The 25,515-nt window shown below is 46.9% G+C and overlaps 1 protein-coding gene across 2 annotated transcripts in view; it reads right to left on the bottom strand.

Moving 5' to 3' along the window:
- Positions 1-25,515, bottom strand: part of NLGN2 (neuroligin 2) — a 41,313-nt gene that overhangs the window by 3,642 nt on the left and 12,156 nt on the right. For both annotated transcript variants that reach the window (XM_081167819.1, XM_081167818.1), the window contains 3 exons: positions 14,445-14,594; positions 6,824-7,009; positions 121-910 (listed from right to left, as the gene is read on the bottom strand). In XM_081167819.1, coding sequence (XP_081023945.1) covers positions 121-910; positions 6,824-7,009; positions 14,445-14,594 — 1,126 coding nt within the window. The remainder of the gene's footprint in view (positions 1-120; positions 911-6,823; positions 7,010-14,444; positions 14,595-25,515) is intronic.

Below are 25,515 nucleotides of genomic sequence, written 5' to 3' on the forward strand. Positions count from 1 at the left end.
AATCAGCTTCCAAGTTTTAAAGCTGCAAAGGGCGTTGCTCTGCTGATCTCCCCAAGGAAGAAAAATAGCCAAGAACCTATCTTCTCCTAGTGCATCAATCCATTCGCACAATCGTCTCACCCCGTCTTGGCAAAGTTGGTCCAGTAGGTCATGACGACGGCGCTGAGCATGACGTCGTTCTTGGAGAAGTTGCAGGGGAAGAGGTCGGTGGCGCCGATCATGGGCACCCCGAAGACGTAGGGGATCTCGTCCCCGTGGGCCGCGTCCGCCCACTCGGGGCGCGTGTCCGTCTGGCAGTGGTGGTAGAAGGTGTAGAAGTAGACGGGCGACTGGTACTCGGCGTGAAGCTTGGCGGTGGCCACGGCCGGCGCCACCCACTGGTGGTCGGTGAAGAGGGCCAGGAGGGTCTTGCGGCGCATCTCGCCGTTGTCCCGGTCCGCCCAGTCCGTGTACATGAACTTGATGGTCTCGCGAAGGATGTCCTTGCCCTCCGGGTAGCCGTAGAGGTTGTCCACGAAGTTGGAGATGGTGAAGTCGAAGTAGCTGGCCGAGATGCCGTCCTCGCTTTCCATGGAGTCCTCCACGAACTTGAGGCCCTCCCCCTGGTTGACGCCGATGAGGATGTCGTAGTTGAGGAACTCGCCCTGCTGCATCAGGATCTCCGGGTCGTCCGGGACCACGTCCCCGTCCACCACGGGACCAAAAGCGATGTGGTAACGGGCCGGCTGGATGTCCTGGTCTACCAGCTCCCGGTAGGCCTTGCGCCTCAGGCACTCCACCGTGTCGCTCGTGTCCATGTGGTCACAGCCCACTTTGGAGGCCAGCATGCGGGTGTACTTGAGGGGCTGGTAGTTGACCGACCAGCTGGAGATGGCTGTGCCGCTCTGCGCGATGGCTTTCTGGAAAAGACCTGGAAGGAAAAGGACAGTCAGCGGTCAAGAGGAGAAGGGAATGGCTGGAGAAGCCATTGGGACGTATGATGATGATGATGATGATTACAGTGGAACCTCGGTTGTTGAACGTAATCTGTTCCAGAAGACCGTTCGACTTCCAAGATGTCCGACAACCGAGGCTCAAAGTGTGCGCTGCAAAGTCAATGGAGAAACTGAACAAACGTGCCTCTTTCTCTTTTTTGAAAAGCATTTTGTTGAAGTAGGAAGCCTCTCATCACTGCCTTACTGGCATCCCACACTACACTTAAATCAGTTGATTGATTGATTGATTGATTGATTGATTGATTGTCCTCCCCCCCGGCATATTTTATTCCCCCCCCATTGCTATTAAACTTACAGCAGTTGGGTGTATACCCCCTAGATTACTGCAAGGATTTATCAGCGATTCCTGAAGAGTTTTTTGCTCTTCTCTCTTGGCTTCTGAATTTGTTTTTTTCTTTTATGGAGTGGAGGGCACACTCAAATATATAAATATAATTTCCTGCTTGGATTTTGGCTGACTGGGTGGGATGCGCTTTATGGATTGTGAATTTCTATATATTTTTTAAAAACTGGTGGATTCCTGCATAATCTAATTGGGATTATTTTGCTTTGTCCTTCCTTCCTGCTGAATGAAGAGGAAGAGAAGGAAGAAGAGGACAAAAAGTAAAGAGGGAAGGGGCTAGAAGGAAAACTGGAATTGTGAAATATATACACACACGGTGGCACCTCGAAAGTCAAACGTAATCCGTTCCAAAAGGACGTTCAACTTCTGAAACATTTGATTTCCGAGGCATGGCTTCTGATTGGCTTTTGGAATCGGAAGAGCCAATCGGAAGCTGCTTGTCTGCTGCGTTGGATGTTTGGCTTCCGAAAAGCATTCAAAAACCAGAACACTTACTTCCGGGTTTTCGACAATTAGGAGCCAAAATGTTTGGCATCAGAGACAATAAAAAACCAAGGTATGGCTGTGTGTGTGTGCGTGTCTGTCTGTCTGTCTGTCTGTCTGTATATTTATTACACACACACAGCATAATTTCAGATCAGGCATATCCAAAGTCTGTTTCGGGGGCCTAATCCAGCCCACTGGTCGGTTTAATCCGGCCCTTGTTTACTTCCTGGGGTAAAATCCTAAAAAAAGCTCTGGTCGGCCCTCATGCATGTTCATTTCATCAAACCTGGCCCTCTTTGAAAAAAGTTTGGACACCCCTGATTTAAGACGGATCTTTGAATCCTTTCATGGAATAGAAATGGACTAAATAACAAAACAAAAAGGAATAAAATAGCGCACATCTTGACAAAGCAGAAATTAGACATCATTCGCTTACAGGAGACACATATAAAAAGACAACATAGAAAATTACAAATAAATAAAGGTCTGGGACAAGAGTTTATCTATTCTGATAAAACTAAAAAGAGAGGAGTGATGATGTATCCTAAATTCACCTTTAAAGATGAAGAAGGCAGAATAATGGCTATTGAAGTGACACTAGGTGGAGAACCAATTACTGTAGTGGGAATTTATGTCCCCAATGAACGGAAAACTGATTTTTAAAAATCTGGAAGAAAAATTGTTTGATCTGTGTGATACTAAAATGATGATGATGGGTGCTTTTAACGCTGTTGTTTCCCTTGACTTAGACAGAACTGTACTGAAAATAAATTCAAAAGAAGGGAAACTACCAAATGTCTTTTTTTAACATGGTGTCCAATTTTGACTTACCGTATTTTTCTGTGTATAACACAAGGGGTTTTTTATTTTAAAACTATGCTTAAAAATTGGGCTTGTGTTATACATGAGTAGTGCTGAGGGGTGACGGGCGATTGGTTGCAGCCGCGAGCACGAGATTCTCAGCGGTGATAGGGCGGGTGATTGGTGGCTGTGTGAAGAGCTGTTGGCGATTGGCTGCCGTTGCATCAACTGGGTGGTTGATTGGCAGCTGCCGGCGGTGATTGGGCAGTTGATTGGTGTCTTCTGCGATGCGTGCAATTGTCAGTGTCGGGTGAGCAATCCCCCCCAAAAGCTCAACAACTCTTGACAATATCCATTTTCTTAATTTTGAGTCCCCCCCAAATAGAGGGCATCTTATACATGGGGGCGTGTTATACACGGAAAAATATGGTAATTGACCTATCGCGACTTAAACATCCATTGGAATGTCAATCTGCTTTTTTCTCAAACACAAACAATTCTTCACGCAGAATAGACTATTTATGGGCTTCGAAAGAATTAACAACCAGGGTACAAAGGGTAGAAATTCAACCTAAGACACTATCTGATCACAATGCCATCTTGATGACAATAACAGGTGAGAAATGATCTTCGTCTAGGTGGAGGTTAAATGATGTGGTGTTGCAAAATGAACAAACTGTAAGTAAGGGTCAACACTCTCTACAATAATTTTTTGACCTGATTTAAGTGTAGTGTGAGATGCCAGTAAGGCAGTGATGAGAGGCTTCCTAATTCAACAAAATGCTTTTCAAAAAAGAGAAAGGGGGGAAAAAAGAAACAAGAGATATTAGATGCTCAACTGAATAAAGAGAAGGAGTTAATTGCAAAACCAAAGGAGAAAGATGTATGTCAAATAATTAAACTCCTGCAAGCACAATTTTTGGTGTTAGTTAATCAAGAGATTGAGATGAAAATTAAATTAATGAAACAGAAAATTTTCGAATTTGCTAATAAACCTGGTAAATTATTAGCATCGCAACTCAAAAAAGAAAGACAATAAATAATATTGTTGATGAGGATAAGCATTTGACTAGCCCAAAAGAGTTAAGGAAAGCGTTTTGGGGGGGAAATTCTTTATTATACTGTTGTGAGAAGGAGAACTTTAAGAAAATGGATTCTTATTTAAGTGACTGTCACATACCCCGGAGTATCTAAGGAAAACCGGCAAATTCTGAATACACCCATATCTTTATCAGAACTGCAAATGACAATAAATCGAATGAAGATGGGAAAAGCACCAGGGCCAGGTGGACTTATCGCAATTTATTATAAAAGGATTCAGGATGCACTTATAAAACCACTTAAGGACAGCATGAGCAGAATTTTGGTGATGGGAGTAGTCCCAGCCTCATGGAAAGATGCATTCGTTACTTTGATCCCCAAATAAGACAGCGACTTAACAAAGACCAAAAATTACAGACCTATTTCATGATTGACTGCAAACTATTTGCTACAATCTTGGCTAATAGATTGAAAAGGACATTAACTGAGGCAGTCCACAGAGAACAGGTTGGGTTTTATATCAGGCCGAAAAAAGAAAGACAATATAAGAAATGTAATTAATTTAAGAGAGTATCTGGAAGCAATAAATGAAAAATAGGCCACGCTAATCTTTCTAGATGTGGAGAAAGCTTTTGATAATATTTCATGGTCATTTATGATCAAGGTTTTAGAGAAATAGGTAATTCTTTCGTAGCGGGAATTAAAGCAATCTATACTGATCAATCTGCAAATATATTAATAAATAATATTCTTTCAGATAAGTGTCAGATATGCAAATGTATTATGAGGCAGCTTGTTTGTGTTGGTTAAAAGAATGGATTGTATTGGACAATGCAGACATTCTAGATTTAGAAGGTCATGATTTAAAATTCAGCTGCCATGCATGTCTTTGGCATGGGAAGGCTAAAATCTATGAGAGTTTTTTGAACCACAATCTTAGGAAGTATCTATATAGAGTCTGGGAGAAATATAAAAAAACTGCTGGAAAGAAAAACACATTTGCGGTTATCTCCCACTGAAGCAATTACAATTAAGAGAATTAATATCACCAGATATATGACATGTTTAAATTAGATAGAAAGAATTGATTTCTGGATCAAGGCTCACAATTTGAAAAAGAATTCTTACAAAACAAGGATAAACTTCTTCCTAAAATGTAATATTTTTTATTAGAATGGGAAACAAAAGACGGGCTAGTTAAATTTTCAATGAGACACTGGGCAATAGATATAGGACACAATGTAGATCTTAACCTCTGGGAGAAACTTTTGAAAAGCGACCTGAAATTTACTGCATGTTATTTATTGAAAGAGAATTATTTGAAAATGATTCATAGATGGTACCTAACTCCGAGTAGGTTGGCTAAGATTTATAAAACAGAATCAGATAAGTGCTGGAGATGCAAAGAAGCGGATGGAACATTCTTTCATATATGGTGGAATTGTAAAAGGGTAAAAGTATATTGAGAAATAATTTATAATGAATTGAAAAAAATGTTTAAAACTATTCCCCCCCCCCAAAAAAGAACCCAGAGTCCTTTTTGTTGGGAATAAAAAGGTAAAGGGACCCCTGACCATTAAGTCCAGTCGTGGCCGACTCTGGGGTTGTGGCGCTCATCTCGCTTTACTGGTCGAGGGAGCCGGCGTACAGCTTCCGGGTCATGTGGCCAGCATGAATAAGCCGCTTATGGCGAACCAGAGCAGCGCACGGAAACGCCGTTTACCTTCCCGCCGGGGTGGTACCTATTTATCTACTTACACTTTGATGTGCTTTCGAACTGCTAGGTTGGCAGGAGCAGGGACCGAGCAACGGGAGCTCACCCCGTCATTGCGGGCATTTGAACCGCCAACCTTCTGATCGGCAAGTCCTAGGCTCTGTGGTTTAACCCACAGCGCCAACTGCATCCCAGGTGTTGGGAATAACCCAGACAGAAATTCCTAGGTGTCAGAAAAGTTAATTATGAATACAACAACTGCAGCCTGTGTTTTGTTAGCCCTAAAATGGAAAGTGAACGAGGTCCCAAGTAAAGAAAATTGGCATCATAGAATAAGAGAGCAAGAAGAACATATATTTAAAGAGGGGTGGAGAACATTTATTGAATATATGGAAAATAACTGTACACAGCTGAAAACGCTGGCAGCACTATGATAAATTCAACAGAGTGAATACCGTATTTTCCCATGTATAAGACTAGGGGTTTTCTTTACCAAAAAGTTAGGCTTAAAATTGGGGCTCGTCTTATACACGGATAGTGCTGTGGGGTGTTTTCTTAATTTGGAGTCTGCAAAAATAGGGGACGTCTTATACACGGGAAAATATGGTAATTTTTGATGGCTGTAAAAGTGGAAAACTGATTTGAAGGGTTATAGTAAAATATTCAGGAATGTATGATACGTAAAATGAGCCATGGAAGGAGAAGAAGGGAAGTCATTTGATATTTTAACGTTTGTACAATGTTTATTTTGAAATGTAAAATAAAAATAATAATAATGATGGTGATGATGTCAGTCCCCAAAGGCCTGTGGGAATGAAACAGTCTTTGCCTGCTGGCAGAAGGACAACCAGGAGGGAGCCTGTCTGGCTTCTCGAGGGAGGGAGTCCCAAGGTCTGGGAGGAGCCACCACCGAGAAGGCCCTGCCTCATGCCCAGCTCAGCCAAAGCTGGATGAACGGAGACTGGGGCCTAAGTCCCCCCCCAAAGGGGGTGTTCCGTGGGGCGGGACCAGACTGGGAGTACTTAGGCCGGATCCTAGGCCTGTTCAGTTTTGGCCACACGGGTAAATAAATATTTCAAATGTTTATTTGAAAGCAGCCCTGTTTAGGGAAGCTTTTAACGTTTGATGCATTACTGCATTTTAATATTGTGTTGGAAGCCGCCCAGAGTGGCTGGGGAAACCCAGCCAGATGAGCGGGGTATAAATAATAATTTATTATTATTATTATTATTATTATTATTATTATTATTATTATTATTTCCCCTTTGCCAGGTTTAGGCAAAACGGCGGCCCCTGTTGCCGAATGTGGTTCGGATCGGGTGCAAAACTGCGGTGCCTTAGCTCGCTTCGCTTTACGCCAGTTTCTCGTGCGCGGGATCGTCACCCACCACCCAAAAAACCCTGCCAACCCGCCGCCATAACGCCGAACGAGCCGAGCACTACCTTCCGAGTGGTGGGATAAGATGAGGAGGTTGACGCATGAGGCCCCGGCCCCCGAGCCGAAGATGGTGATCCGTTCCGGGTCGCCCCCAAAATGCCCGATGTTCTCATTCAGCCACCGCAGGGCTTGGATCTGGTCGAGGATCCCGTAGTTTCCCTTGGCGGACTGGTCACCGGTGCTCATGAATCCTGCCGAGGGGAAGGAAGGAAAGAAAGAAAAAAAGCCGTGTCAGGAGGAGGAAGAAGAGGACGAGCGTCTAGGGGGAAAGACACGATTTAGTGCAGGCCGATCCACCTGCAGCCGACGTACCGTATTTTTTGCTCTATAGGACGCACTTTTCCCCCTCCAAAAATGAAGGGGAAATGTGTGTGCATCCTATGGAGCGAATGCAGGCCCCTTGGCTTCAGCGATAGCAACACGAAGCCTCCGAAGCGCAGAGGGAGCGCTCCCTCTGCGCTCCGGAGGCTTTGCATTGCTTTCGCTGAAGCCTGGAGAGCAAGAGGGGTCGGTGCGCACTGACCCCTCTCGCTCTCCAGGCATCAGGGATAGCCGCCTGAAGCCTTCGGAGCGCAGCGCGGGTTCCCAATGCGCTCCGCAGGCTTGGGGTTCCTTTCGCTGAAGCCGGGAGAGCAAAACGCTCCTGGCTTCAGCAGAGAGGGAGATCTGCGCAGTGCCCCTTCAGCCAAGCGGGAGGAGAAATGGAAGGGGCTCCGTTTCTCCTGCCGCTTCGCTGAAGGGGCGCTGAGCAGAGAGGGGGAGATTTTTTTTTCTTGTTCTCCCCCTCTAAAACAAGGCGCGTCCTGTGGTCCGGTGCGTCCTATAGAGCGGAAAATACGGTGAATTTAGGCTGCGTACGTCTTAAAACACAGCCAAGTCGTTGCTTTTTCTCAATTCGGATCGAGACTGGTTTGGGAGAAACGAGAAGCGTGTGGACACACACATTTCTTTTGATAATAATCATCATCTTATAATATTTGTATTATTTATATCCTGCCCATCCGGCTGGGTTGCCCCGGCCACTCTGATAACTCTGATTTCCGGGGGAAACCACACACACACACACACACACACACACACACACATTTGATGCCTCAGATCCCTACTTAAAAAAACCCACAACAGATTCAAATTGCCTCAACTTTCTAAGCATCTGGGTAGCCTTGTCTTAAATAATAATAATAATAATAATAATAATAATAGTTAAGTTGTGGGTGAACATATCAGACGACACAGCGATTCTTCAAACAGCTCTGAACCAGAACAGAGCTGAACTGAAGGGTTCAGCCACCCTGCTTATATAGAGCTCCAGTACAACGTAACTGTAACAACTTTCTGAAACTATCCAATCACTGAACGTCACTTTCTATCCCTTCTTTACATATGTGGACCTGAGTGAAAACTATCTACAGTATCCCCCTGCTGGCCCAGGGTGAGAACTTCAGTAAATAATAATAATAATAATAATAATAATAATAATAATAATAATAATAATAATTATTATTATTATTATTATTATTTATCACTTTTACCCCACCCATCTGGCTGCATTGCCCATCCACTCTGGGCAACTTCCAACAGAATATAACATGTTTTTATTTTATTTTATTTTATTTTTAAATTAATTGTTTTCACAAAATTATAAACAGACAGACAGACAAACAAACAAACAAACAAACGTAAATCATAACCTTGTTAAAATTACACTTATTAACATTGTTAAGTGACTTAGTGACTTCCTCGCTTCCCCTTGGTTGGATTTCATTGCATATCCTTTTAACGGTTTTCCAAATCAAAGTTCTTATAAACTTAACTTAATCACTTATCATCGTTCTAACTTTTCAATTCAGGATTAAACATATTAATTCAACACTTATATGAAATCCTAAGATGATCTATTACTTGCAAGCTATTTCCAATTAGTTTAACTTAACGTATTTAACTAAATAGTCATTAAATTTCGTCCATTCTCCCTGATACTCCTTCTCCTTCTGGTGGCGGACTCTTCCCGTCAGGTCGGCTAGCTCCAAAGAATCCATCATCTTCATCTGCCATTCTTCTGCAGTTGGTAGTTATTGCGCTTCCCACTTCTTAGCTAGTAAAATTCGAGCAGCAGTTGTGGCGTACAAAAATAATTGAACATCTTTCTTGGGCAATTCCAGACCTGTTATTCCAAGAAGAAAGGCCTCTGGTTTCTTTATCAATGTATATTTCAACATTTTTTTCAATTCATTATAAATCTTTTCCCAGAAGTCTCTCACCTTGGGGCAAGTCCGCCACATGTGGTGAAAAGTTCCTTCATGTTTTTAGCATGTTTCTAGCAGGCTTGATCTCTTGCTCGCTGCCACACTAAGCAATCGGGTTCTTAAAAATGCGGAAAACGGGAATCACAAGGTCCCATAGCAGCGCCAATTCTGCCGACCGAAGCAGTTGCGTTTGGCAAAGCGGCTTTGCAGGTAAACTGGTCCCAGGTTGTTAAGCATCCTCCGATCCATTCTGGTTCCCCCTCTGGATGTGGAACGGATTCCTTCAGGAGGTAATGGACTCCCTTTCCATTGATGTTTTAAAGCAGAGGTTGGTGGGGGCATCTGTCATGGATGCTTTAGCTGAGATTCCTGTATTGCAGTGGGGTTGGACTAGATGACCCCTGGGTCCCTTCCAATTCTATGATTTTATGATTCCATACTTCAAGTCCAACCGGCTTCCCTCCCCGCAAAAAAAAACCACCCAACATCTGGCAGGGACCAGGTTCCAGCAGAGGCTGCTAATAATAATAATAATAATAATAATAATAATAATAATAATAATAATAATAATAATAAATTTTATTTATACCCTGCCCTCCCCGGCCAGAGCCGGGCTCAGGGCGGTTAACACCAATAAAATAAAATCACAGTAAAAACACAATAGGGGGAAAAGAGAGGGAGGGGGGGAAAAACCATTTTAAAATACAGGTTAAAATGCAGCCTCATTTTAAAATAGCTGATAAATCAAGACCATAAGGGGAGGGAAACATAAGGGTCAGACTGAGTACAAACCAAAGGCCTGGTGGAACAGTCTTGCAGGCCCTGCGGAAAGATGTCAAGTCCCACAGGGCCCTAGTCTCTTGGGACAGAGCGTTCCACCAAGTCGGGGCCAGTACTGAAAAGGCCCTGGCCCTAGTTGAGACCAATCTAACCACCTTGGGACTTCCAAGGTGTTGTCATTTGTGGACCTCTCCATGGGGCATACCAGGAGAGGCGGTCCCGTAGGTACGAGGGTCCTAGGTCTTAACTTCCTCCCGTTCCCAATTCAACAGACAACACAAAGGGAAGCTCAGCAAAGCGATCGATCGGAAAAGGCCTTTCTTTCTTTCTTTCTTTCTTTCTTTCTTTCTTTCTTTCTTTCTGCCTCTGCTCAAGGCTCCCGTCCGCACGGCCACGTCTCCTTTAAAATTAATCATCGCTCCATCCCGGGGGCGCCCGCTTTTCTTTCTTTTTTTGCTGGAGATAACGAGGCCCCGCCGTTAATTATTAAAAGCTTTTTAATGAAATATTAATTTCGACTGCGCCTGGGTAAATTTCACACCCGCAGGGGGAGCGGAGGCGAGAGGAAGGGGCCGAGTCGGGGCTCGAACCGCCAATCGGGCAGGCGAGACTGAGCCTCAGAAGAGGGGTCCACGCTCCAGGTCAGAATCTCACCCCCAACCCAGAACCCAGAGGCCGGCGGGAGGCCCCACATTACGCAATGCCTGCGTGCGTCTTCCCCTTTGAGGAAGGGACATCGTAGCTGAGTGGATAGGGTACCTGGTCCCGGGTTCAAATCCCTCATGGCTTCTCCAGGCAGGTCTGAGCTAGATGGAGCCAGAGTCTGTATCCGCTTCCTGTCGTTGGCAACCGTCAGTCTTGAGAGACAATGGAGTGCGCTTCCGGGGTGAGGCCAAACCACTGCGTCATCAGCCCCAAAGTGACCTCCTTGGGGTGCAAGACTGGGCAGAGTGTGTGGAGGTCCTGGGATGCCCAGACGACAAGACCCCCCTCTCGGCCTCGCAGGTGTGGTCCAAATGAAACCAGAGTAGAATGCTTGGCACCAGTTTCGCTGCAGGAGTTGCTGGAAGGAGGCGAACAAGGCCTCATCCAATCGCCTTAGGGACTCCATTCCAGATTTGTAGGTCCGTATAGTTAAAGCTCTGGTTTTCCCAGTAGTAATGTATGGAAGTGAGAGCTGGACCATAAAGAAGGCTGGTCGCCAAAGAATGGATGCTTTTGAATTCTGGTGCTGGAGGAGACTCTTGAGAGTCCCATGGACTGCAAGAAGATCAAACCTCTCCATTCTGAAGGGAATCAGCCCTGAGTGCTCACTGGAAGGACAGATCCTGAAGCCGAGGCTCCAAGACTTTGGCCACCTCAGGAGAAGAGAAGACTCCCTGGAAAAGACCCTGATGTTGGGAAAGATGGAGGGCACAAGGAGAAGGGGACGACGGAGGACGAGATGGTGGGACGGTGTTCTTGAAGCTACCAGCATGAGTCTGACCAAACTGCGGGAGGCAGTGGAAGACGGGAGTGCCTGGTGTGCTCTGGTCCATGGGGCCACCAAGAGGCGGACATGACTAAACGACTAAATAACAACAAATAGCGTTTCCTCCTTAACCTTTTCTTCTCCTGAAGATGTCCCGCAAGGCAGCGGAGTTTGAGGATGAGAGTTTTTTTTCCTTCTCCTAGATGGGCGAGCCCTGTCTGCCCCTCACTTCCCTCTACAGCAGCCATTCTCAACCCGTGGGTCCCCAGATGTTGTTGGACTACAACTCCCATCATCCCTGAGCTCTGGCCTTGCTAGCTAGGGTGAAGGGAGTTGTAGTTCAACAACATCTGGGGATCCACGGGTTGAGAATGGCTGCTCTACAGCCATTCTTCGTTCCGGAGGTCTGTTCTTAACCTGAAACTGTTCTTAACCTGAAGCACCACTTTAGCTAATGGGGCCTCCTGCTGCTGCCGCGCCGCCGGAGCACAATTTCTGTTCTCATCCTGAAGCAAAGTTCTTAACCTGAAGCAATGGAGGTGGAGACGCTCCTTCAGGTCTACTGGGCCTTTGAGGCCGTTTAGGGCTTTCAAGGTCAGCACCAACACTTTGAATTGTGCTTGGAAATGTACTGGGAGCCAATGTGGGTCTTTCATTGGAGCCACTCCTGGTCTCGTCCGCTACATCTGCCAGAGTCTGTCTTCGCATGCAGAGAGAGTCCCTAACTCACGGAGTTAGTTTGAGACCCGTCGGCTCCCCTCGCCTGGTTCAGCCGGCCAGTCGAAGCCGTCCCCAGGGTGTGGCCCCTGTCGCACGCTGGCAGCTTCTAGGAGCCACAAGTGAGAGCTGAGTGCAGGCGTGGGGCCAAAAGGTGGACAAACTACCCCAGAAGGAGCACAATATGTTCCCCCCTCCAGTAACACTCCAGCTTGCTATGATCCTATTTATAGCAGCCATTCCTTCAGAGCAAAGAGGACTAGAATCTTGTGTTATTTTAAGGGCACTTGGGCATAGCTCAGGGAGTAGCGCTGCCTTGCCTGCAGAAGGTACCAGGTCCAGTCCCTCAGAATATCACCTGCTGGAAACTCTGGAGGGTCGTTGCTGCCAGTCAGTGTGGACAATAGTAATAATAGTAATAATAAATTTTATTTATATACCGCCCTCCCCAGCCGAAGCCGGGCTCAGGGCGGCTAACAACAATAAAATAGTACAACATTCTAAAATCATTTCATTATAAAATTACCGTATTTTTCGCTCAATAAGACGCACCAGACCACAAGACGCACCTAGTTTTTGGAGGAGGAAAACAAGAAAAAAAATATTCTGAATCTCAGAAGCCAGAACAGCAAGAGGGATCGCTGTGCAGTGAAAGCAGCAATCCCTCTTGCTGTTCTGGCTTCTGGGATAGCCGCACAGCCTGCATTCGCTCCATAAGACGCACACACATTTCCCCTTACTTTTTAGGAGGGAAAAAGTGAGTCTTATAGAGCAAAAAATACGGTAATTCAACTCAAATTGATGGCAACCATTAGGCTAAAGATTGCCAAAGGAGGGAGTCAGGCTGTGCCTTGGCCAAAGGCCTGGTGGAACAGCTCTGTCTTGCAGGCCCTGCCGAAAGATGTCAAGTCCCACAGGGCCCTCGTCTCTTGTGGCAGAGCGTTCCACCAGATCGGGGCCACAGCCGAAAAGGCCCTGGCTCTGGTTGAGGCCAGCCTAAACTCTCTGTGGCCTGGGACCTCCAAGATGTTTTTGTTTGAAGTTCCTCTGTGGGACATGCCAGGAGAGGCAGTCCTGTAGGTACCCCAAAGGTCTGATTCGGCTCTCCTGTGCACATAACGCTCACCCGAACGTACAAGTGGAATCACGGAATTGCCAAGTTGGAAAGGACCCCGAGTGCCATCCATTCCAACCCTCTGCAATGCAGGAATCTTTAGCCGAACATGGGATTCGAACCCACAACCCTGGGATCAAGATTCTACCAACTGAGCTGTCGCAGCTATTTTAAGTCCAGGGCAAAGGTGCATCACGGCTTGGATATCCATGAGGGTCAATTTGGAGCAGAAAGAAATATGTTTCAACAAAACACCTTGCTTTACTTTTTGGCATATGGGCAGGGAACAGATTGGCTGCACACAAAACCGTGTACAAAACTGTTCCGAGATCAGAACAGGAGGCCAGATTTTTCTCTCGCCGCGCACGACTTCCAGAACGCAACACCGCTTTTCATTTCTCCGATTTTTCAAAATACGTCCGTTGCAGGAGAGGCAGAAACCAAGACGCCCAAAAGGCTTCCCCACACATCTTCCCACCACCTCTGCGCCCGGCCTGCTGTGCCTGGTGTATTTATTTCATTTGATTTCAGTTAAAGATTATACACTGCTTGGTTGTTAAAAGCAACAAGCTCAAACCAGTTTACAAAAGAAGAAGAAGAGAGAAAACGACAAAATTACCAGCACGGGAATTGCCCACAACACTACTTTAAAACTTTAGAAAAGTTATAACATGACAATACTGTAGACTGAAATTCGCATCGCACTATACACGAGTTGTCGGCTGCAATTTGTTTTTAACTATCCGGCCGTTTCTTAGAAAGCGCTGCATTTTTAGGCGTCCGTTCCTGCCCTCCCCGCCAAACCAGTCTCGATCCGAATTGAGGCAAAAGGAACGCTTTGAGCCGGTGGCACGCACGCAACACGAAAACGGCAGAGGAAAACGAAACCAGGTTTTATGCAGAGGTTTTATTGCTCCCTTCTCACACTTATGTACCGTATTTTTCGCTCTAAAAGACGCACCAGACCACAAGACGCACCTAGTTTTTGGAGGAGGAAAACAAGAAAAAAAAATATTCTGAATCTCAGAAGCCAGAACATCAAGAGGGATCGCTGCGCAGTGAAAGCAGAAATCCCTCTCGCTGTTCTGGCTTCTGGGATAGCTGCGCAGCCTGCATTCGCTCCATAAGACGCACACAGATTTCCCCTTACTTTTTAGGAGGGAAAAATTGAGTCTTATAGAGCAAAAAACATGGTATGTTAGGGGAAACGAGAGAGGAAGAGAAAGAGAAAGAGAAAGAGAAAGAAGTCAAGATTTTGGGCTCCGTTCCCCCAGCCCACCCCAGCGAAGCCCCCCTACCCAGCACGCCGAGCCGGTAATTCATGGTGACGACTATGACGTTCCCGTAAGCGGCCAGGACGCTGCCGTCGAACATGTTCCCGGTCCCCTCCATATAGGATCCGCCGTGGATAAACAGCATCACCGGTTTCTTGCCGCTGTCCCGGATATCTGCAGGGCGAGAAGGGAGAGATGGGTGCCGTGAGGCTGGGACTGTTCCCTCCGCGACGGCCTCTCGCCGTTCCTCTTTGGGAGGAAGGCCAGAGAGGTTCTCCCCTAGCGCGCGGCAGACACGCCAGCTCCTCTCTGCGTGCTGCCGTTCCACGAATGGCGGGGGGTTGGGATGGATGACCTTTGGGAGACCCCCTTCCGACTCTGCGGTTCTGAGAGTCCATGAATACGGAGCAGGAATCGGTAGCTGAGGAGGGCTGGGAGGTGAGTCGGATGGGAACAGGGGAGAACGGGCAGCGTGAGGTCTCGAAACCAGGATCTCACGGGGCCCCTGAAATTGTTGGGCCTTTGGGAGTCAAGTTGCGTGAAGGGTTAAGGGAGACCGCTATTCCCCTCACACAGCTACAGTCCTCCATCCCTTGAAAATAGGGGTGGATGTGTTAAGTCACTCTGGGAACTGTAGCTCAGAGAGGGGGTCACCTCACGATGCCCACCACCCTTAACCGAACCGCAACTCCCAGGATTCCTTGGGGGAAGCCAATTTTGACACTCCATGTCCCTTCCCAGGGAACTCTGGGAATTGCAGTCCCACAAGGGGAAAAACAGAGGGGGTTTTCCTCTCGACCCTCAGCAAACTACAGCTCCCAGAATTTTCTGGGAAGCCATGGCGCTTTAAAGACAGGGTTCAAATGAGGCTTTGGCTGGGAACCCCAGCGGATCAGTAGGGTTACTAGGCGCTATTGCAACGAGATCCAGAATCCCGGCGGGACCCCAGACCCAAATCCCACAAACCGATGACCAGGGAACTGGTGGGGCAGGTGTGTTTGGGGTCCGCAGGTGAGCTGGGTCCGAGGCCAGAGATGAACGAAAGGACGATGGTTGAAGCTTAGCCAATGGAGGGGTGCTCATTTTTGGATTTTTGTGGTGTTTTATGTCCCTGTTTCCGTCCCCCGCGACACCTCAGCCCGTCTTTGGCCCCTGGGATAAGGTGAAAGGGCTTGGGGGGCTGTGACCCGCTGTGCCCCCAAACCATGCCTCCCCGGGGGAGGGGGGAGACGCGAAAAAAGGGCAGCCCCTCTCCTCAAGCCCCGGCCTGCGTTTCTAGGTCACATCCCATTTCCATGGCAACCTGGAGCCTAATTAATTCGCTGCAAGGGGAGAGCGTTAATTAGACGCACCAAGGTCTTAATTAGCGGTTTCCACTCGGCCCCTCCCCCCCTGCCCGCCTTTCCTGAGGGGAACAGATGGGGAAGAGGGTGGGGCCAAAGGAAAGGGAATCGTGACTCAGCATCCCCTCCAAAAAAACAACAAGAACCCCACACACGTGTGTTTGACTTTGGGCAACCCTCGCATTAGGCTGGGTGTTCATCAATATGCGGATGATACCCAGCTCTGCCTCTCTTTCAAATCAGAACCAGTGAAGGTGGTGAAGGTCCTGTGTGAGTGTCTGGAAGCGGTTGGAGGATGGATGGCGGCTAATGGATTGGGGTTGAATCCTGACAAGACAAGTACTGTTCTGGGGGGACAGGAGGTGGGTGGGTGTGGGGGACTCCCTGGTTCTGAATGGGGCAACTGTGCCCCTGAAGGTGCGCAGCCTGGGAGTCATTTTGGAATCACAGCTCTCCATGGAGGCAGAGGTCAATTCTGTGTCCAGGGCAGCTGTTTTCCAGCTCCATCTGGTACGCAGGATGAGACCCTTCCTGCCCATGGACTGTCCGGCCAGAGTGGCGCATGCTCTGGTTATCTCCCGCTTGGACTACTGCAATGCGCTTTAAGTGGGGCTACCTTTGAAGGTGACCCGGAAACTGCAACTAATCCAGAATGCGGCAGTCAGACTGGGGACTGGGAGCGGCCGCTGAGACCACATAACACCGGTCTTGAAAGACCTGCATTGGCTCCCAGTACGTTTCCGAGCACAATTCAAAGTGTTGGTGCTGACCTTGAAAGCCCTAAACGGCCTCAGAGGCCCAGTAGACCTGAAGGAGCATCTCCACCTCCATCGTTCTACCCAGACATTGAGGTCCAGCTCCGAGGGCCTTCTGGCGGTTCCCTCACTGTGCGAAGCCAAGTTACAGGGAACGAGGCAGAGGGCCTTCTTGGTGGTGGCCCCCGCCCTGTGGAACGCCCTCCCACCAGATGTCAAAGAGAACAACAACTACCAGACTTTTAGAAGACATCTGAAGGCAGCCCTGGTTAGGGAAGCTTTTAATATTTTGTTGGAAGCCGTCCAGAGTGGCTGGGGAAGCCCAGCCAGATGGGCAAGGTATATATAATAAGTTATTATTATTATAAAATTATTATTAATCCAGCACTCTAACCGCTACACCGCACTGCTGTTGGGACTCCAGCTCCCACCCGCTCCAGTCAATGTTTAGAAATGCCAGGATCAGGCCGACGGCCCGTCCTGTTCCCACAGTGGCCAACCTGTGGGAAAGCCAGCATTCAGGATTCGAACACAAGACCCGCAATTGCCTCCTGCGGTTTCCGGCAGCTGGAATCCAGGAGCGTCGCTGCTGCTGACCGCGGAGGTCAGCACACAGCCATCCTCTCCAGGAGCCGCGGATATTCCTCTCTTTCTCCTCCACGGATTTCTCCGATCCTGATTTGAAGGTGTATTCCATTTGTGGGACAATTCGTCTGGTGGCAGGGAGTTCCGCTGGTTAATTACAGCACGGGACACTTAATCTCAAGGTTGTGGGTTCGAGACGCATGTTGGGCCAAAGATCCCTGCAATTCCCATGCAACTCGATGTTTATTTGTTGCGTGAAGATTGGCAGGTCCGTGAAAACCACTGGGTGGCCCTTGAGTCGTTTCAATACAGTAAACCAGCCTTTCCCCTTCCAGATATTTTGGACCGGAACTCCCATCAACCCCAGCCAGCAGGGGATGATGGGAGTTGTAGTACAGCAGGCGCCGCCGACAGGCGCTGATGTTTGAAGGATCTGGAGGGCACCCGGTTGAGGATTGCTGCGGTGAGCCCTCGCCCTGCTGTGGGTGTTTCGAGGAGAAATTCTGGGTGGTCCAGCTGTTTGCCAGATGTTTCGCAGGAGGGGAGGGGGCTGCAAAGTGGGGAGATGAATATGTTGCTGACCGTCTTTTTGCTCGGCGTACAGATTGCCGGTGGCAACCCACAAACCAGAGCTGCGAAAGGGTCCAGAAAAGGCCAACCCAAATGATCGAGGGAACAGGGAGCGGTTGTGGCGTTTGGGGATTTCTGGTTTCAGAGAAAAAGCCAAAATCCGTGAAATTAGGCCTTGCATAGAGACCGAGAAAGAGTTTGCCTCCCTCTCTGGCAACACTGGAACTCGTGAACGTTGGAAGATTAAAAAAAGACCTTTTTCATGCTTCGTTCAGCGTTGTTAAACTATGGAACTCCCTGCCACAGGAAGACAACCTAGATGGCTTTCAAAGAGGACTGGACCAATTCACGGAAGAGGACACGGCTTTGGACAGCCGGGCACCTTCATTCGACATCTTTAGGGGCCAGCCGAAAACGTTCCTCTCCAAGCCGGCTTGTGTCTTTTTAATATTCCTTAGATTTTTAAATGTGGGAGAGAGGGGCTATTGTTTTAACTATTTATTTGTGCTTTTATGCTGTATTTCAATCTTGTGAACCACCCTGACATCTTCGGATGAAGGGCATTAAATAATAATAATAATAATAATAATAATAATAATAATAATAATAATAATAATAATTGCAATGGCTGTATTCTACCACCAGTAGGAAACAGCAGGTGGAACAAGGCTCAGATCCTGTGTTCGAGTCCTGCTTGTAAGCTTCCCATCTGGCTCGCCACTGTGAGAAGTCTTCCCCAACAGATATGCTATTTTATATATATCGGGATGCAAATTTAATAACTTTGGAACTCTCTGCAACTTGATGTCAGGCTCCACACTTTTTGGGGTGCCTGCTTTGAACATTTTAGTTTAGGCAAGCCTGTTTAAGACACGTAAGCTGTTGACATGTGTTTTAATCTGTGTTTTTTTTTTAGCTTATTGTTGATGCTAAATTATCTTTCGTCCATTATTCCTAAATTTTTTTAAAAAAAGCTGCTTTTACCCATCCTCTTATCACTTTATCCTTTCTGTAAGCCGCTCTGAGACCTTTTCCTTCTCCTTAACATCGAGCGGGAGGCGCGTTTTGCCAAACGAAACGAACAATAGGTAAATAAACGGGGGGTCAGGCTAGATGACCCTGGCGCCCCCTTCCAACTCTACAATTCTATAATCTCCCTCCAAGGCATTTAAACAGCCCTCCGCTCTGAATTTGGACCCGTTCCACGCTGAATCCTCTGCTGTATCCTCTTGCGCTTTGTGGCGTTGTTTTAAACGAACGCCGTGTCAGCTGCCCTAAAAGGAAAAAAATAAATAGCCCAGGGATATTTGATTTTGAAGACCTTTTTCCTCAGGTGGGATATGGCCCCAGATCTCTGGGTCGTCCTTCGCTCTGGCCCCACCTGAAGCAGCAAACGCCATTCGCTTCAGACGGTCGTGGCCGACTCTGGGGTTGCGGCGCTCATCTCGCTTTACTGGCCGAGGGAGCCGGTGTACAGCTTCCGTGTCATGTGGCCAGCAGGACTAAGCCGCTTCTGGAGAACCAGAGCAGCGCGTGGAAATGCCGTTTACCTTCCCGCCAGAGTGGTACCTATTTATCTACTTGCACTGGTGTGCTTTCGAACTGCTAGGTTGGAAGGAGCAGGGACCGAGCAACGGGAGCTCACCCCGTCATTGCAGGGATTCGAACCGCCGACCTTCTGATTGGCAAGTCCTAGGCTCAGTGGTTTAACCCACAGCACCACCCGCGTCCCACACATGTCCCAAACCCGCGTTCAGACATGTGCTGGGTACGAAATATGGTCCCAGGCACCGCCAAAATCTTTGGACAAGAAGCGTTATTTTTAGTTGGAATTGCTTTGGGGGGAAATTCTAGCTTGTAATTGCTTTTAGATGCAATTGTTTTTAGAACGTTTCCACCTGTTCTACAAGGCTTTTGCATTTTGCTTTTCAATTGCATCTCCGTTTGTAGCCCCGGGACCCTCCGGGAGGAACGGCAGGCTATAAATTCAAGAAATAAAAAGGATAAAGAAAGAAAGATGTATTATTATGTGCCCAGGTTTTCCTTGACCCAGGAGACCGTGCCCCAGCCTTCGTTTTTTCTGATTTCCTAATTTCATTTGCTTTTACGCCGCTGTTTTACTGGTTTTAAGTTGCATTTTTCGTTCAGTTCTTGGTTTTAACCTCTGAAACGTTGTTGCTGTTTTTGTTTGAATTAATCAGCAATTTGGAGCCCTTTCCTTTATAAAGGAAACATATGCAGGAATCGATACTTGAAATAAACACCTGTCCTGTACTGCCAGAATATGGCCGCATTGGTACGGGAGGAAGAAAGAAAGAAAAACTCTGCACGTGCTCAGGAACACACGCAGGAAGTGTTCAGAAGGGTGCGCCTTGTCTTCAGACCAGGATTTTCTAAATTCGTACTCTTCGGCTGAACAATGCAGGTCACAATCTTAGCTCACTAACGGGACTAGCTCACAAAACAGCCCCAGTTCCAGCATTGCATGGGGTTAGACTGGATGACCCCTGGTGTCCCCACTCTTTAATTCTATGACTAATTCAATAATAATAATAATAATAATAATAATAATAATTTTATTTATATCCCGCCCTCCCCAGCCGAAGCCGGGCTCAGGGTGGCTAACAACAATAAAATAATACAACATTCTAAAATCATTTCATTCTAAAATTAATTCAAATCAAATTGATGGCAACCATTGGGCTAGAGTTCTGTGAAGATTGGCAAAGGAGGGAGTCAGGCTGTGCCCTGGCCAAAGGCTTGGTGGAACAGCTCTGTCTTTCAGGCCCTGCGGAAAGATGTCAATTCCCGCAGGGCCCTAGTCTCTTGTGGCAAAGCGTTTCACCAGATCGGGGCCACAGCCGAAAAGGCCCTGGCTCTGGTTGAGGCCAGCCTAACCTCTCTGTGGCCCTCCAAGATGTTATTATTTGCAGACCGCAAGGGTCCTCCATGGGACATACCAGGAGAGGTGGTCCCATAGGTATGAGGGTCCTAGCTGTATAGGGCTTTAAAGGTTAAAACCAGCACCTTGAACCTGATCCTGTACTCGACCGGGAGCCAGTGAAGCTGGTAAAGTATTGGATGAATGTGATCTCGCAGCGAGGAAACCGTAAGGAGCCTCGCCGCGGCATTCTGCACCCGCTGGAGTTTCTGGGTCAGTCTCAAGGGCAGCCCCACGTATAGCGAGTTACAATAATCCAGTTTGGAGGTGGCCGTCACGTGGATCACAGTGGCTAGGTCAGGGCGAGAGAGGTAAGGAGCCAACTGCTTAGCTTGGCGGAGATGAAAAAATGCCGCCTTTGTTATAGCCGCAATCTGCGCCTCCATGGAAAGGGAGGTGTCGAAGATTACACCCAAACTCTTAACGGATGGTGCTGGCACTAATTGCGCCCCCGCAAGAGATGGGATTCTTTCCTTCCCCTCTGCTTTCCAGAGGAGGAAATTCTCCTTTTCCCTATGTTGGAGACATAGGATGGGACAAGAAAGGGGTTCTTAAGTATATGGTGAACCCCAAATTCTTTCCCTGCCTTAACTCCACCAAACTCTATCTATTTAGTTGAATGGTAAAATCCTGAGCAGGCACTGTTTCATGGTTTCCCCATGCAGGGAGTCTTTTTCAGATAACCGGTGTCTGCCTTGCTCTGCTAGATTTCTACTTGCAGGGAGTCTTTTTCAGATAAACAGTGTCTTCCCTGCTCTGCTAGATTTCTACTTGCAGGGAGGTTTTTTTAAGATACCCCGTCCCCAATCTAGTAGAAGATTGTAAAAAATGTGACCCTTCTCTTTCAGCCTAAAGCAGTGCAGCCCATTCTATACCCCAGGTAAACCCTTGTTGATCTATTTGTGTGGCAGCACCTAGCCTCTGGAACTCCCTGCCTATTGCCACCAGGCAGGTGCCTTCGCTGGGCTCTTTTCGGGGCCAGCTAAAAAAAAAAATTTGTTCAGACAAGCCTGCACAGATGTGTAGAACGTACATTTTAATCTGTTTTTACTTTATTGCTGGTTTTTGTTTGTTTTAAAGAGTTGGTTTTTTTTACTGTTCTTCCTTGCAAAATTTATTATTTTCTTCTCCTTGTAAACTTGTTTTTTTTAGGATTTATTTGTTTTTTTACAAGCAAGCAGTGTGTAAATTTTAAATAAGTAAAATGAAACTGTTCCACCGCCTCATTCTGCCACCATCAGTAAGTGTGGCATTGGGTGCGAAACAAGGCGTTTCTCTTTGTGTTTTGTCTTCTTTCCTCCGCTTCCATTTGCCTAGTTTTTATGACAATAAAAACCACATGCAAATGCTTCTATGTTCACGAGCCTCAGGTTCTGAGAGATCGGAAGTGTCAGTTTCCGCTCTTAAACTAACCACAGTCCCCCAACCCCATTACATCCAAACTGCGGTTTCCTGGAAACACCGTGGTTTGTTAAAACTGAACCACAATCAAATTGTGGGTTTGACATACTGGCTTGTTCTGAAACCACAGTTCCGGAGATCTGGACGAAATGGGAAACTGAGGTCAGTTTAAAAGTTGTAGAAAGTTTTGGGATGTTTTTTCATGGAGAGGAAAGATGATTAAGAGGCAACATGATAGAAATCAAGTACGCATGGCCCAAGGAAAATTATTTCTTCCCTCTCTCGTGGCAGTAGGGCATATAATAATAATAATAATAATAATAATAATAATAATAATAATAATAATATAATTTATTACTCTGGGACAGCTTCCAACAAGAGATTAAAAGTACATTAAATGAAGCTGAACATTGGAAGTTTCAGGACAGATAAAACATAGCCTTTCTTCCTGAAGCGCTGTTAACCTGTGGAACTCTCTGCCACAGGGTGGCCACCAACTTAGATGGCTTTAAAAGAGGACTGGGCAAATTATCGGAGGACTAAGGGTATCCAGTAGCTCATTTACGAGCAAAAACGGTCTGCGTAGCCTTGAAAAGAGGCTGGAACCACAACCGGTTTGCAAATTTTGCTAACAGCAGAGGATTTCCCACCGTTTCGGCTCGTTTTTCTTTTCCTACACGGGATTAAAATACCCGGGGGAGAGTTGCAGTTTGGACTCTTGTTGGTACGAAATAACCCTCCGCGTACACCAGGACCCACGAGTCCAATTTCTCCGCTCCATCTAATAAACCCAAAATATTCCAGTCTACCAAGTTCCTGCTCCCTCTGCGCAATAATTTGCTGCAAGACCCTTTAAAAAACAACGCAAACCCCCAAACCCTTTCCTGCATTTTCTTTCCTCAAATTAGAACTCTCAGCAGCGCCGTTCCAGTCCTGGCGAAATAAAGGGTTGTGGTTGCAAAAAAAGAAAAGGGGGAGAGAGGGAAGATATTTGCAGACGGATTTTCAGCGAGATGTCCCCCTTTCTCCTCCGAAAATTTCATGAAAATTCCCTGCTGGGCCAAAACGCTGAGAGATATAATTCCGCAGGATCACCCGAAACACAAACGTGTGATAGTTTGGGGGCAAAAGGTGATGAAAAACAGTAAGGCCACTGCTGAGCGGGGCAAAAAAGGAAAATACCGTATTTTTTGCTCTATAAGACTCAATTTTTCCCTCCTAAAAAGTAAGGGGAAATGTGTGTGCGTCTTATGGGGCGAATGCAGGCTGTGCAGCTATCCCAGAAGCCAGAACAGCAAGAGGGACCGCTGCTTTCACTGCGTAGCGATCCCTCTTGCTGTTCTGGCTTCTGAGATTCAGAATATTTTTTTTCTTGTTTTCCTTCTCCAAAAACTAGGTGCGTCTTGTGGTCTGGTGCGTCTTATAGAGCGAAAAATACGGTAATTCTTAACTTGTTTGGTCTTTAAATTGGTCATTGCACCCAAATTGGTGAAATTATCGCATAAAAGTATTTATCGGTTAGCTTTGGGGGTCGGACCCCTTTGCTCCAGGGGGCCAGAGCACTTTGCATGCAGACGGTTGCGGGTTCAAACCCCGACAGAGTCTCCGTTTTAAAAGGAAACAGCCAAGGACCCAGAGAGATGCTGCCAGCCAGAACGGGTAACACTGGCTTAGATGGGAAAAATGGCACAAGGCATTGTTTTTTTCCTGCGTTTCTCCCAAATACGCAACATTTCTTACGAGAAGCTGCGGCCGTATCCTGTTAACCAAACAGTCAAAGCACCTACAATTCTTTCATTCTCTAGTTCCTTTCTTGCCATCCCTGAACTACAATTCCCACGCCGCCCTGGTGCAAAGCGGCGGAGCGGAGCCAGGTCTCGTTGGACTCCAACTCCCTTCATCCCCCTGGCCATTGGGCCAGGCTGGCTGGGGCTGATGGGAGTTGTAGTACATCGACATCTGGCTGACGAAAGCCGTTCTCGGCTGCTGACCAAGAAAACAAGGGAGCAGAGCAACTTTTCTGTAAAATGGGCGCAAGGGAAATTGGGTCACCGTTGGCTTTAATTCCGTCAGTTTGGGAGTGACAATAAATGTTCCCCTTTTCACAACTGGGGACTTTTAAGGGGTGGTGATGGCTTGTTTAAGGGACACCCTGGTTGGGGGGAAAATAACCCAAATATATATATATTTAAGTTCGAAAAGGCAAGAAAACAATGGGAACCAGAGTCCCATCCCACGAAGCCCGTTCCTCTCTCACAATGAATTAAAAGTTACCAAGTTCAGAAACTGGGAGGGAAATAACCCCCCGTGGACTTTTCTTCACCAAAAATAAAGCCACTTTATTGTGGAATTTGTGAGTGAGGAGGACTATGGGAAACAGGCCAAAGCTTGGTTTGGTTTGATGGTGTAATAATAAAATTTAAGGCCTTATATATATAATAAACGTTCATCAATGTACCAACCAAACACGTACATAGATCAGCACAGGAAGACCGACTTGAAACCATTTTGACTCCCAAACTGACCAAATGTTTCTCTGCAAGGAGGGAGGAGATGGGGGGGGGAACCTTCTTTGTTACAGGTATTGGGAAATCACCATCTCAAAGGAACGGCCAGACTACCAGGAAAGGCAATCAGATAAGGCATTATCAGATAACCTGACAGACAGGGTAAAAACAAGGCACTCGGATTTCTGTTGTAGACCGCCTTTTCTGTGATGTAGGTATGATGTTTCTGGGGGTGGTCTTGGGCTCCAGGGCGGGCAATTTAAAATGTCTATATAAGGGTGGGCACACCTGGGTTCTGGGTTCTCCTCCTTTCCTGCGTGTAAGGGGAGCACCTTGTTGCAACAGCTTTAATAAAGATCAGGCTTACTAGCCGCTTTGCTTCTCAATATTCTCTGGTTGGCCTCTGTTATTTTCTCCTACCAATAGGGAAGCCGAACATCCGATGGAGCTTCTGCGGCTTCCGATTGGCTGCAGGAACTTCCTGCAGCCAATCAGAAGCCACACTTTGGGAGTCAAATGTTTCGGAAGTCAGACTGACTTCCGGAACGGATTCTGTTTGACTTCCAAGGTACGGCTGTATTTCTCTCTCTCCAACCAGCCATGATAGTGGACTTCTGCTCAAAGCATCACAAACATGCCTGAGGCTGTTTTCACCGTAAATACAAGTATTTTAACTGTGTTACTTTTTACCGCTGTTGCTGCTAAGGACAAACACTTGACTGTGAGTAAACTATACATTTTATAAACTTAGTTTCCAGTCTGTAGCCTGTTTCTTTGATAAACAGGGAAACAAAAGGGGGAGATCAGTCTAACGGACTATCTCTAGGACTCTATACGGGCTCTTGGGTACCCCATAAGGGAAGAAGGGCACATTTTGTTTACAACAGAGGGGACACCACCCACCTCCCCACACCCCACACCCACCCACAAATACAAGCACACACCCAAATCCCAAATGAAATTCTTCCCTTTGCAATAAAAAATTCTTCTAAA

The sequence above is a fragment of the Podarcis bocagei genome (genome assembly GCF_964188305.1).
Source record: "Podarcis bocagei genome assembly, chromosome: 13".
NCBI classification, from domain to species: Eukaryota; Metazoa; Chordata; class Lepidosauria; order Squamata; family Lacertidae; genus Podarcis; species Podarcis bocagei.